Below are 14,136 nucleotides of genomic sequence, written 5' to 3'. Positions count from 1 at the left end.
TTCTAAACACATCATTGAAATGTTACTTTTTTCTCTGCTGGGCAATGTTTGTTTCTTGTCAATGCAAAGTGACACTAAAGAAGTCATTAGAATAGTGACCCCATAATTAAAATAGCACACAGTGCACACTTACACTAACTTCAATGACAATGAATGTGAAAATGTTCTTTTTTGTGTATATCTGTATGGTGGATACACATGAAATGAAAGTATGGGAACACGTAGTACCTTCCATGACATAATGCCTTTCATGCATCACCTGTGAGGTGCACTTCAGCTGACAACTGGTACACATCTGCTCTTCCTGTACCTGTTGTCAGCTTCAAGTTATCTTGTCAAATTTTTTTTTTATTGTGCTGTGTTTCCATTTCTGTTCCACCTTTCTGACAGATAAGATTTTTTTCCTTTTTATTCAGTTCTATAATATTTTACTCTTATTAGGATTGAAAAATGTAAGGTGATGGACAGCAAAATGAGACCTATATGGGCGGTGTTTGAAAATGACGATCCATACGGTGATGATATCTATATGATTTTCAAGAATGGAGATGATTTACGGCAAGACATGTTGACGTTGCAAATGATCAAGATCATGGACAAATTGTGGAAAAATGAAGGCTTGGATTTACGGTAAGCACATATTAGCTTTTATAAGTTACGAACAATGTAAGTGCAACGAAAACCTAATTATTAAATTTCCATGAGTGGTTAATGGTCAGTAAAGTTAGTATTTTTTATTTCATCACTGCATTTAGAGCGACACATTATGACTTGTTAGTGAGAACCAGACATCATCATTCACATGCCAGATGTTTCTAATGCAGTGATCGTGTTCAGTATCTAGTTGAGTTTTACAATATGCTCATCAATTTAACAGTTTTGCATCAAATAATCTTGTGAGGTCTGTTCAAGAAAAACTTCCATGGATTTTTTTTCTAGATAGTAAAGCTGCATATGGTAACCAAAACATCATCACAATATGCACTTGACTCCTCTCCATGTGATATAACTGTTCTGACCCGTTACATTGCATACATTCTTGAAGGGTTCTGAATAAGTATTTTCTGCATCTGCCTTCCAGCGCAGTGATGGATATCCCCATGGAACAGTATGTAGCATTGAAGTTATGTGTTTTGTTGTCTTATGTTTGGGGATCACAAATTTTGAAATGTGCAAAGTGATGATGCAGTTAAATGGTGAGTCCATCATGCCACACTGTATAGCACAATAGTGATCAAACGATTTCAAGGAAGCTGTGATTCTGCCAAGGCAAGAAAAGCAAGATGTGAGGAATAATTCTCGAAGTTTTTCTGCCAGCGAATGATAAAGGGTTTTCGTGGGATATCAACCAGGTGATATCCGGATAGGCTTCCAACCTTTCGAGAGCCAATGCCACTCTCATCTTCAGGAACTGAAATGAAATCACCTGGTTGATATCCTGAGAAAACCTCTTCAAAGTGTGGGACATTTAAATCTCTTCAAGGTTTGCCAGGAAGGTAATGGCAATGAGTTTTTTCTGATTTAAAAGTAATGTGATACCATACTGATGTACCACCGAATACTATGGTTAATTCAGACTATTATTTGTGTCTGGACAAACCTGATCACACATATCCCTAAGAGACATCCACATTTTCATCACGGTGCTTGGAAACTTGCCCTCATGTGTTGCAGAAAGGCACTACTACCTTCTTGGCTGAAACAGAATGTTGGTTGGAATGGTTCCATGGTTCTGACTTGGCCTCATGTTACCACAGCCATTCTTTGGCTCATGTTGGTACATACAATTTTTTTTTGAAAAAAAAGGGAAAGCCTTTTTTGAACAGTGAGTAAATTTAGTTATGAAGTACTCGGAATATTAAAGTAGCTCACATTTTATCGCAAAATCAAATTTTGTTGCACAACTTAGGAACAGAAATAGTGAGTATTGTTATTTTGCATGTTGTGCAAATCACTCCACAATATTCATGATGGATGCGGTAAACGCGGTTTAAAATTATTTATGTGAAATTGAGGAATTTCACACTTCTGCATTGCACAATTTATAGGTAAAATCCTATTAATTTCGAAGATGCCTTGTAGATGCCAGGGGATGCAAGTTTGGGCACCGTCCAAGAACGGATTAATGAACACGTAAAATATGCCAAAAAAGACCCACCAAAATCAAGTCTTTCCCAACACCACTCCACTAACCACACCATCTCGTCCATATCCATACTTCACCCAACCGGCTCTGTCATAGAAAACACTGTCAAAGAAACCCATGCTATCGTCCAACAGAACCCAGCAATGAACCTGGACAATGGTCAGGCACACCCAACTTTGGCACCCTGTCCGCAGAAAGATCCCAGACCAAGGGTAAGGCATCTGAAGCGGAGATGGTACCACATCACTGCTTTGTTTGTTCCCGGGTGGCAGTAGTTGCAATTTCTTCCATTCGGCGGTGCTGGCATGTGTATCCTGCCGAATGGGAGAAATTGCAACTACCACCACACGAGTATAAACAAAGCAGTGACGCGATACCATCTCCACTCCAGATGCCATACCCTTAGTGAATGAAGACAAAGGGTCTTTGAAATGAATAGGATTTTACCTTTAAATTGTGCAATGCGGAAGTGCGAAATTCCTAAATTTCATGGAAGTAACTTCACAATAGTATTGGTATCAACTCAACAGATGGAACCCATATGAAATTGGTTTCTGTCTGTGGCAGATGCATTACTGTTGGACCATATCGAATAATGTCGTTATCTTTTTATCAGTGGACGTAGTCTTTGCACTATATTTTAGAGAGTTCTTGACACACGGATAGGTCATGTCAGTTATTCTACACCAATATATATGCTCTTTCTACACCAATATATATGTTTTTGGGAGTGTGTCAGTGAGGTTTCTTATTTGCAGGATGAACCCATATGGATGCATATCAATGGAGTACAGAGTGGGGTTTATCGAAGTGGTTCTCAATGCAGAAACGATAGCTAACATTCAGAAAGAAAAAGGAATGTTCTCTGCTACTTCAGCCTTTAGGAAAGGCTCACTTTTAGGTATGTATAGTTTCTCTTCCTCCTCTTCCCCTCTCTCATTCTTTTGCATGTGTGTGCAATAAAGTCGTGAGAGTGGGTACATAAAGTATTTGTTGTGTACTAATGAGGTATGTGCATGTATTGATTTTTTTGTCTTCCTGTTGGCATTATGGAGGTAAGAACAGGATCCAAAGCACAGGTAAGAATAGGTTTGCAAGAGTGTATGATTGTCACCAGAAGCGCTCATCACAGGGATATTCCATGGAAAGTGCTTCTACTCCATGTAAATAACAAAATGATTGTCTGGATATTATTGTTTTGAATTGCATTAAGGTTTAAATGCTTGTGAATGTGTATAATTTACATATTTCACCAACAAATATTATTAGCATCTGTAGCTTGTATGCTTCACAGACAAATGAAGTCAAACCTTGCTACATTTTTAAAGCATTGCACATGTAACACATTTTTGTGCATTGAGGCTGTCATCATAATTAAGTTTTTTTATTTTTTAGCAGACACCACAAAGTACTTCATAAGTGTATGAAATCATTTCATTATGAATATTTTAATCCAATCCGCATGTCTAGAACATTACATTTTGCATGTGGATGTCACATGCACCACTGGAATGTCCCCACAGTTTATGCCTGCAAGCAGTTATGTCATGGAAGATTGTAAATGTTGGTCAAACTTGTTTATATATTTGCCCCCCCCCCTTTTTGTGTGTGTGTATGGGTTGTGCAGTACCCAAGAATAAAGTTTCCACAAGCATTTCCATTCTAGTGCCTTCCTTTATATCCCTTTCTAGTTTTTTCTTCACTCAAACCATAAAACAAACATTGCTCAGTAAGAAAACATGTGATGATTGGGTGATGTATTCAGCTAAATGTGATGTTTCTACTGTATCTTAAATGGCTTTTACTTCAATCTCTTGCCACTGAAGTTCCCACGTTCAAGTCCCAGCCTGGACATGGATGTTCTTTGTGAGTGTCGATTCATCAATTCCAGGTAATCATTACTCATCCTCATCATTGCAATTAGCCGAAAGTGGCAGAAAATGCAATGCCGAACAATAAAAATGCATATACTTCAATCCTCACCACTCATTGGGATTAACCAATATATTTTCTGTTGCATTCAGTTTTGATGCTGTTCATTTTACTGTTTATTTGGTGCCCAGGAAGTATTTTCTTTATATATTATTTGTACTGGGTGTGTAGGCCATGTTGAAACCTTGCTTCTTCACCAGTCAACTGATTTTTCAAACCTCTTAGATAAAAAACACTCCCACCCATTATTTTTTTTTGTTCCTGCTGTTTCTTTTTTGCTACATTGAAGTCTATGAAACATCTGTGAGATGTCAATTTTTTATTGTTTAAACTATATGTGTGCTGTGTCTTTATATTTTTATTTATGCTTCTGGTTATATGCAGGTAAAACAGAAATGTTCTGTTCACACATGGTGTAAGAAGTTAGTACCTATGTGAATTTAGTGCGATAGTTATTGTTATATATTTATTCCAGCTTGGTTAAAGGACCACAATCAAAGTGAAGGTGCTTTAAATAAAGCAATAGAAGAGTTCACTTTATCCTGTGCAGGCTACTGTGTAGCTACATATGTTCTAGGAATTGCTGATAGACATTCTGATAATATCATGGTTAAGAAATCTGGTCAGGTACGTAATTATTTCTTAAAACATGCTTTATTAAGTTAAATTCCAGTAACATGAATAATTATCATCAGCTCAGAATAATTTGTTGTACCAGCAGTCTGATTCACCAAGACTATAATACAATATACTTTTCAAATGTATGGGTGTAGGTCAAATACTCCAACATGATGCTTCATAGCTATTGGGGAGTATAATTTGAGGCATGCCTATTTTGTTTTCGACAAAACTCATTGAAATAACACACTGTTATGTTAATATTTTGTGTTTAGAAAGGTGTGAGGTGTATTTTTGTACAATGTTGTGCCACAAAATGATGCAAAATAAATTGTAAAATGTGAAATCTGCTCTTAAACACCTTCTGAGGTCTGAATCATCCTGCAAGTTATTCAATTCATGGAAATTTGATTAATTCTGCTGTAAATATTTAAGAAGCAAAAATGCACTCATTTACACAGAAATAATACATATTTACACTTAATACTCTGATAACTACATAAATGTGCTATTAGAAGTGAATGTTTTATTTTGTGTAATAGGTACAGTTTTTGAATCAAATTTAGGGTTTTATTCACAGTTTTAACACCAAAATGCCATTTTATGTATATACTGCTTTTGATCCCAAAATGTGCCTAGTTTTTGTACCGACATCTTGACGTTTTATTTACCATAATTATGTGGCTCTAGTTATAATTATTTTACATAAAAACAAATATTAACGTGAATGGGAACTCCATATAAAGATTTTGTGGTCAAATTTACAATATATTAAGTAAAAATTATATTTTTGATTGTGTGTGATATTTCTTTTTGCACAGCTTTTTCATATTGACTTTGGTCATATATTGGGCCATTTCAAGGAAAAGTTTGGTTTCCGGAGAGAGCGAGTACCTTTTGTTCTTACACATGACTTTGTTAATGTCATTAACAAGGGCCAAACCAAAAAAGAAGCAGTGGAATTTCAGCGATTCCAGAAGTATTGTGAACAGGTGAGTTAATGTTGATTATATAAACTTGTATGATATTTACTAGAGATGGTGAAATTAAAGCTATCCACTGCTGATTGCAACATGTCATGAAGGCATATGGGGGACTGGGTGGAGATAGTGCCCCACACATTCACAATATGAGCCATTTTTGGATGTGATGTGATGTGATCAGCACCATTTTCTGACTGCCTTTTGCCCACCAGAGCTGCCTCAGGTACCTATTTATTAGTCTGGGCAAGCCCTAGAGGTACTCTATTCAGGGACATTAATGAGAAAATTTGCACTTGAAATCACTCACCCTGGGAATCAAACCCAGGTCTCCTGCATGGCAGTCACTGGACCACTATTAATAATGCACCAATATGAAATGTGTGCTGGTATTGATGAAGTTCTAGTATAACATTTACTGCTCTGTTGTAAAATTGGAAATTTTTGATGATGAATTTGATTGGTTCATTCACCACCTTAATGAATGAATACGAGGGCCACTATCTATATTTTGAGCCTTGGCAACACTGATTGAAGTTAGGCGCGATTTGACGTTTGCACGGAATCGTCTGGCATTATTGACCATAACGTACTTCAAATGTTTTGTCAATAGCTTGATTTGTGTTGTTTATGTTGCCTTGGAGATTGCGCGACAACAATAAAATGGAATTAACTCGTGAACATTTTCGTGCGATGATTTTTTACGATTTTCAACGTGGATTATCAAGACAAGAGTGCATCGATCAACTTACTTCCACATTTGGCGATGAAGCCCCATCCTTTTCCACTGTGAAACGCTGGTATAACGAATTTAATCGTGGCTGCCATTCGCTCACCGACGAGATTCGCGAAGGTCGTCCAAAATCAGTTGTTGTTCAAGAAAACATTAATACTGTGCAAAACCTAATACTGCAAGATCGTCATGTGACATACTGTGAGATTGAGGCAACCATAGGCATTAGTTCCACCAGCATATATAAAATATTACATGATCATTTAGCTGTGAGAAAGGTATGTTCTCGTTGGATCCCACACAATTTGACAAAAACTCAAAAAGATGCTCGCGTCAATTGTTGCAAACAAATGCTCAATAAATACAATTGTGGTGCTTCAAAAGACGTATATAAGATTGTAACAGGTGACGAATCATGGATATATGCATATGAGCCGGAACGTAAACAGCAGTCGACTGTGTGGTGGGTGTTTCAAGATGAACCCAATCCAACAAAAGTTGTTCGTGCTCGAAGCACATCGAAACAAATGGTCGCCTGTTTTTCGGGAAAACTGGTCATGTAGCAACTGTGCCTTTAGAGGAACGTAGAACGGTCAACTCTGAATGGTACACAACAATTTGTTTGCCAGAGGTCTTCGGTCAAAAACGGAAAACAAAGAAACGCCATCGGATCATTCTTCATCAAGACAATGCCAGCTGTCACACATCTCGTCTAACAATCGACTTTATGAACAGTCAAAAAATCGAATTGATGGGTCATCCGCCGTACAGTCCTGATTTGGCACCCAATGACTTCTTCTTGTTCCCGAATGTCAAGAATAAATTGCGTGGACAACGCTTTTCGTCGGCGGAAGACGCCGTTGATGCATTCAAAAACCATATTATGGAGGTGTCTCAAGAAGATTGGAAAAACTGCTTTGACAAATTGTTCGAACGAATGCAAAAGTGTATTGACCATAAAGGAGAATACTTCGAAAAACAATAAAGCAGTTTTCAATGCCAAATTCCTGTTTTTTCATTGTTAGGCTCAAAATATAAATAGTGACCCTCATACAATGTTGCCGCAATAAGTTTTGCCTTGTAAAGTAAATGAAAGAAAATACATTTCTTTTCTCAGAACAGGCTATATGATATACTCCTCCAGTGGAGGTGATTAGGGGGAGTGAGGGGGGCAGTTGCCCCACCCACCCCAGTTTTCGCCACTTTTGCCCGCTCACTATGCTAAATCTTATCTACAAAGGAAAATATACTGTCTTTGCCCCCCTAGTTTTGGCACCTTGCCCCTCCTGGTTTTGGGACCCAATCGCCGCCACTGTATACCTCTATATTCATAATAACAACATGGCATAACTTTGCACTCAGTTACAGGCTATTTATAGATATATTTGATTGGTAAAATTAACAAATTATACCAGTACAGGAAAACCTCGTTAATACGATATTGGTTAATACGAAGTACCCTTTAATCCGAAGTTCTTCCCATTCCCCAGCCGATAAGATAGGATTTATAATGTATTTCAGTACGGATAAATCGAAATAAGGATAATTTTTAATACGAAGTTGTTTACAAGACCCTTCCGCAAAACTGCTTTCGCTTAATTCGAAGTAGACACCTGCGTAAGTCGACAAGAGAAGATCAAATGTGGAGAGAGCTTGGACGTTATTTTAACTTGACCTTGACATGTTTCCTTGTCCTAAGAACTGCTGACAACTCGAGGGAAGCAGCCCGAATTGCCCGCTGGACATTGACATTCTTTGTCAATGTGCATAGCAGGTCAAGCTCTTTCCCTGCTGAATGCGCCACCTTGGAAATATTCACCAGTGCTAAATGAGAAATGCGAGATAAGATCGCACGAATGTTCCAAAATACAAGAAGTCTCACCCATCTGTCTGGCTCTGAACTCGAGATACAGCAATTTCCCGTGAGAGAGCAACTTTTGGCCTGGTAGCCGATAACTTCCGGTAACCACTTTCATTAAAAGCGTGTTCTTTGTGCCCTGTAGAACTTCATAAAAAAAAAGGGAAACTGTTACAGATAATCAAAGCCACATAGGCCAACTAAAGATTGCCAACCAGCTTAATGCATTGTCATCTAGGTTTCCCGGAAAAGTTGACGTCGATCTTATGTATGTTCCAACTCCAGTTTCCCGCTTCATACGTTTCCCAACTGTGCCGGTCATAAAATTTGCCAAAACAGTGTTTTGTTGTCTGAGTGACTTCTCACCTTTTTTTATCAGCAAACAGGGGGAAAGGGGGCACGATTTTCTTGCTCGTGTGTGCACACAGACTCCTTTCCTTTGGCGTCTAAAAAAAAGCAAACAGTTCTGAATACCTTCTTCAAAACGAACAAAAGCTGCATGATAAGTAAAAGAAAAGTGACCCCCTTCCTTCTCCTACAACAGCTCATTATCCGCCACTGGTGTGCATGGCGATAATTGCAGAATTCAGGTCCCTCTTTCTTGTTTGAATGCAGCTGTCTGGGTCTGGAAAGTGAATCTCGCAAAGCCATATAATCTCCGCTTTTCTTCAAAACCATTAGCATGCTGCTGTTAAAAAAAAAACAAAAAAAACTCAATGCTCAATGTAGGAATACGAGATGAGAAGTTTTGGCGGAGCGAGTGTTTGACCTCCAGAATACTCCTGTAACCTACAATAAATTGTCAATTAATCTGAAAATATGCAAGTTTCGTAAAGCTTGTTTTTAGTATATTTTATGCTGCTGAGCTAAGCGGGACTAAATATACAGTTTAAAGTGGGATCCAAACCAGAGTGATTATCGAGTGCGGCACTGTTTAATGTGTCCTAGGATACACATTCGGTGCAAACAGATCGCAAGTTGTGTGTTTACTTTTTCAGTGTGGATTACAATGCAAGTTGAGGAAGAGTTTGAATTGATCCCTGCAAAGGGGGAGGGGGGGGTGGAATATGAAGTTAACTGAAGCAAAGAATACATGACTTCTTTTACGATGTGTTTTAGACAGCCGAACCAGAACGAAATTTACAGCCCCGATTTTTTTGTTTTGTTTTGTGGCAGGGAAAGGTTGTGTTCTCTCCCAAGAGAATCTTCTCTTACCAGTTAATCCTGTAACGGACAATGTTCTAGTGAACGCACATAAAATCCAATATACATTCTGTCCGATTATCTCCAGTCTCTTGCTCGCGCCAGTGTGACTACTGTCAAGATTCTTCCGAGTTTCACTTCTTGCAATAAACGAGATTGTTTTCCTTTCCATAGGTCTCTGTGCAAATGGGTTTCTTATGAACTAAAATTGTAAGAATTTCGTGGAAGAGCAACAGCTTTGCACAATTAAAATAAAATATCTTTTTTTATAAGACTTTTTGCCACAACATGCATCTCGTGCATAACCGGTTGCATAACTAGGCAGGATAAATGGTGTTATCCGTCTCCTTGTAATCTTTGTGTCCGCGTCAAGCTCAGTGTTCTCATTTTGTGTAACATTTTTTACACTTTCTTTAAAATGTACAATATTATTATATAGTACATATAAAGCTTCTTTTCTGAGCTACCACCAAGTATAAAACATCTATTGTGGGGGTAATTTATACTCTACTTCATTTACACCTGAAAACAGGCACCATCTTGAAAAGTTTGGATAACTCGAAGTCGTTTAATACGAAGTTGACATTTTTGGTCCCTTGAACTTTGTATTAACGAGGTTTTCCTGTATGTCTAAATTGGCTGATGCTGGTAGGATGATGCTTAATCTACCCCATCCATTAAAAAAATGTGTTCAGTTGATCATACCATTTCATTGCTTGCTTTCTAGACTAGAGCATGCTGCTACATACAAATTAACTAAAAAATTAATTTTTGGAAAGCTGGAATATGTAGGGGAGTAATCTATCACGTCTTCTAAACTCCGAACCAGCTAACTGTAGACCAGGTGAACGAGAACAAGTCTCTGTGCAAGTAGTGACGCGAGAAGGCTCCACCAATGAATAGTGAGAGAAACGGGATTGTGTAATGGGCAATGGGAGTTACCCGATTTCCTCCTTCTTACTGTAAGAGTTGCAAACTTTTGAAAATGAAGATACCGAACACACATTGCAAACAGACCGTATTTTTGTCTCCAGGTCCGTACAATTGGTTTAAGAATTTCTTAGGGAAATATTAGGGATAAAACTGCATGAGCAAATTTTGACAAGCCGTGCATTTAGCGTACGGACTAAGTTCTTGACCGTACGTCCGTACATGCCAAGAAATTTCCGTACATGTACGGTCAGGACCGTATGGTTGGCAACGCTGCACTTTCACCACTCGATTTTCCTCCTCATCTTCCGATATGTGTGGCCTTGCTCTACACTTAGCTGGAACAGGTTATAAAGCCAGATTACTTATTTAAACACTTATGATAAGATCTGTAAGATTTATATATCTTATTGTCAAGACATCCCAGGTAACATTGAAAAGCAAGTGGCAACCACCATGTTCTTCAATAATGCCATGCATATCCTCAAGCCACGTGTGTCTTCCTTGCTTGCCTGCTGCCTTTCTACATGTTTTTCATTGAAGAACTTTTTTTAACTGTCTCATCTTTATCCATGCCTTTCTTTACTTTTAATTTCTATCACAATATCTGCTGATTCACTATTACTTTTCATTCTTAATGCTAAAAAGAAAAGGTTGTGTAACACTGTTTTAACATTCCTACATGAAACCACACAAAAAAGAAATTTAAAATAATAATAATAATAAAAAAAAAGTCGCTCTTTCAGAATCAGTAAGCAGCAGCCACCTACCCTTCAAATGATCCCAATGGATAGAATACTGGCAGTAATGGTTAAATTCCTGGTAAAGTTTGGAATACATTTCCATTCATACTTGTATATAGACTGTTGCAATACACCCTCTGGTCGAGTGGTAGATTTCCAGGCCTTCTTGAAATAGAGGAAAATGCAATGGATGTCCACATCATACAGTGTGATTCATAAGTCTTTGAAACATTTTAGAAATTCCCCACAGATAATTGATGCAAGGTATAGTGGTAATTCTGATACCGATAGAACATCAGGAGGTGTTTGTAGGAAACTGTATGGACACACAGTTACCATGGCTTGCTGCTAGGAGGCAGTAGTAGCTATTATGGAGCTAAGTAAATTTGAAAAATGGGTTTTGTTTGTTGGAATACGCAAGAACCTTATCCTCGGCGACTGTGCAGCAATGATTTCGGGCAGAATTTCAGAAGGAGTCCTCACTTGCCGCTAATCTCCACGGACTTCACAGCTGCGACACTGATCAGCCATGATATTCTGACACACGTGTGGGATGAAATGCAGTATCTGTTAGATATCTGCCACATCAGCAAAGGTGGACACACACAGCATTTGTAAAGTGTGTACAAAATACGTGGAAAGCATTGTTTTATTGGCACCTGAATTACCACTGTCAGTTGTATTGTTTATCTAGTAAATTTCTAAAATGATTCACAGACTTATGAATCACCCTGTGTATGTAGTTCAGTTGGTTTTATTGTGAAAATCTGCTAAATGTCGTTAAACCTCCTTTCTAGTCTCCCTGTTTGTTTCCATTTTTTTTTACAGCAAATCATGGAAAAGCCCTTATTCCCCTTCAGTAGATCTATTACATTTGATTTGTCTCCCTTCTTATGTATTGGGCAAAATAAGACTGTTTTCCACTCCTTAGGCAAAACCTCTTGAAATTTGTTGTACCTCTTTCAATGTACGTGATTATGATTGACCCCAAATCAATGTTAGCCTGTTTTTTTTTTTAAATACAACCTCTGACAATAAAGTTCGGTGAATGATCCTGAATATCGAAAGTAGACGAATTCTTAATGAAACCTACCTTACTGTCCTTCGAAGTAGTCCCCTCCCATGGCTATGCACCGTTGAGAATGGCTGTACATGTCCTGGAAACTTTTAGAAAAGTCTTATTTTGGGATGGTGTTCAAGACCCTCGTCACGTTCTGTTGGATGTTCGGAATATCCTCAAATCTCTGACCTTTCAAAGCAATTTTGAGACGTGGGAAGAGAAAGAAATCTGGGGGATTCAGATCCAAATTTCTTGCAATGCATTGCTACAGAGGATGAGAGCTGGTGTGTGAGGTATGACCCTGAAACGAAACGCCAAAGCATGGAATGGCGTTCTCCTGCATCACCCCGTTGGAAGAAGTCCAAGACGTAAAAATCATGCATCAAGACGATGCTTATCACTTTCTTTGACAGTGATGGCATGATTCACAAGGAATTCCTGCCGGAGGGAACAACAATCCCCGATGGCGCACTGCTAGCGTCATCGCCTTGTAATCAAGGGGTCCCGGGTTCGATACCTGGTGGAGGCACATGGTACAGTGGTTCGGATCCCACTCTAAACCGTAGGTCCAGTCCCGATTAGCCTTACTGTGCATAAAGTGGACTTAAAACACCAACTCATACAGAGGTAACAGTAATAAGAAAATACTGCATATTATTTTCCTATATCAATGGTCTCTCCTTTCTCATTTCAGGCTTTCTTAATTTTAAGAAGACATGGTTCGTTGATTCTTTCCCTGTTTGCCATGATGATCTCAACAGGACTACCAGAGCTCAGTTCAGAAAAAGATTTGAGCTATTTAAGGGATACTCTTGTAAGTAAAATATCTATGTATTAACATATATTTTTGGAACGGTCATGTATAAGATTTCGTAGCACCATCAATGACTTCTTGCTTCATGTCAAGGTCTTAATGTTTTGGGTTCCATTTTTCTTCTAATGTTCTGATTGATATACCATATTTACTCATGTATAATGCACATTTTTTCCCCAAATTTTTGCACCCAAAAACTTTGGTGCGTATTATGCACAGAATATTTTTTTTTCATGTGTACGGAACCCTATCCTGTTAATATTGTTGTAAAGCTTGAATTCTTTGGTTTCTGAACATGGCAACAGTATTCCGTTCAAGATGGCAACACTAATGTGCAATGCAGTTGAAATAAGCTCATCACAAAATAAAGGAACGTTCTGATTTTTGTGGTACTTTGGATGAAAGAAAAGATAAGGAGAAAGAAAATAATAATTAAAATGTATTACTGGTCAAATAATATGACATATATGGAGTTTGTAAATGCCTTAATGAAAGTAAACTTGTTCTGCTAACTGTTAGTTTGACAGTCCTGAATGGGCCTCTTATAAATGGGAAAAGTATATATTTTGAAGGGTTTATTTTTAGAGAAAGTAAAGAGAAAATGAGCAAAATCACGCATAAAAGTTTAAAGGTCATTTTTCCACGATTTTTCACTTTGTAATATAATGTTCTGGGACACGTGATGGGATGTGTATCAGCAGTATTTGTTGGGCAATAAATAATAGAAAATAACTTCCTGAGCACTGCAAATGCATAATGTAATTTTGATCTCCCGTTCTACTATTGCAGAATAAATAAGGTGGTTAAAGAGTGAAAGCTTTGGGATTTTAAACACAGTGGAGGGAGGGGAGGGGGAGGTGGCTTGGGTTGGTGACTTACTGTTTACACAAGAGGATATTTTCCTCTTGGTCCACATAGCTACAGGTGACTCATTGAATAGGCATGATGTCACTAGCTCTTTATTGTAGGTCTTTACGACCTACAACTAAGAAAACCATTTCTTGAACCTGACATTTTTTGTCACTTTTCCCCATCAAAAACCAGGGTGCGTATTATACACACATGCGCATTATACACGCGTAAATACGGTAGACCCCTTTAAGCAAACTGTGTGACCAA

General features: G+C 38.1%; 1 protein-coding gene across 2 annotated transcripts in view; it reads left to right on the top strand.

The window, feature by feature from the left end:
* Positions 1-14,136, top strand: part of Pi3K92E (phosphatidylinositol 3-kinase 92E) — a 122,918-nt gene that overhangs the window by 105,313 nt on the left and 3,469 nt on the right. For both annotated transcript variants that reach the window (XM_083120630.1, XM_083120629.1), the window contains exons 13-17: positions 442-630; positions 2,905-3,047; positions 4,554-4,705; positions 5,518-5,688; positions 12,898-13,017. In XM_083120630.1, coding sequence (XP_082976756.1) covers positions 442-630; positions 2,905-3,047; positions 4,554-4,705; positions 5,518-5,688; positions 12,898-13,017 — 775 coding nt within the window. The remainder of the gene's footprint in view (positions 1-441; positions 631-2,904; positions 3,048-4,553; positions 4,706-5,517; positions 5,689-12,897; positions 13,018-14,136) is intronic.

This window comes from Lepisma saccharinum, chromosome 4, assembly GCF_977018435.1.
Source record: "Lepisma saccharinum chromosome 4, izLepSacc3.1, whole genome shotgun sequence".
Taxonomy (NCBI): domain Eukaryota; kingdom Metazoa; phylum Arthropoda; class Insecta; order Zygentoma; family Lepismatidae; genus Lepisma; species Lepisma saccharinum.
This window is presented reverse-complemented; position numbering and strand designations above follow the sequence as displayed.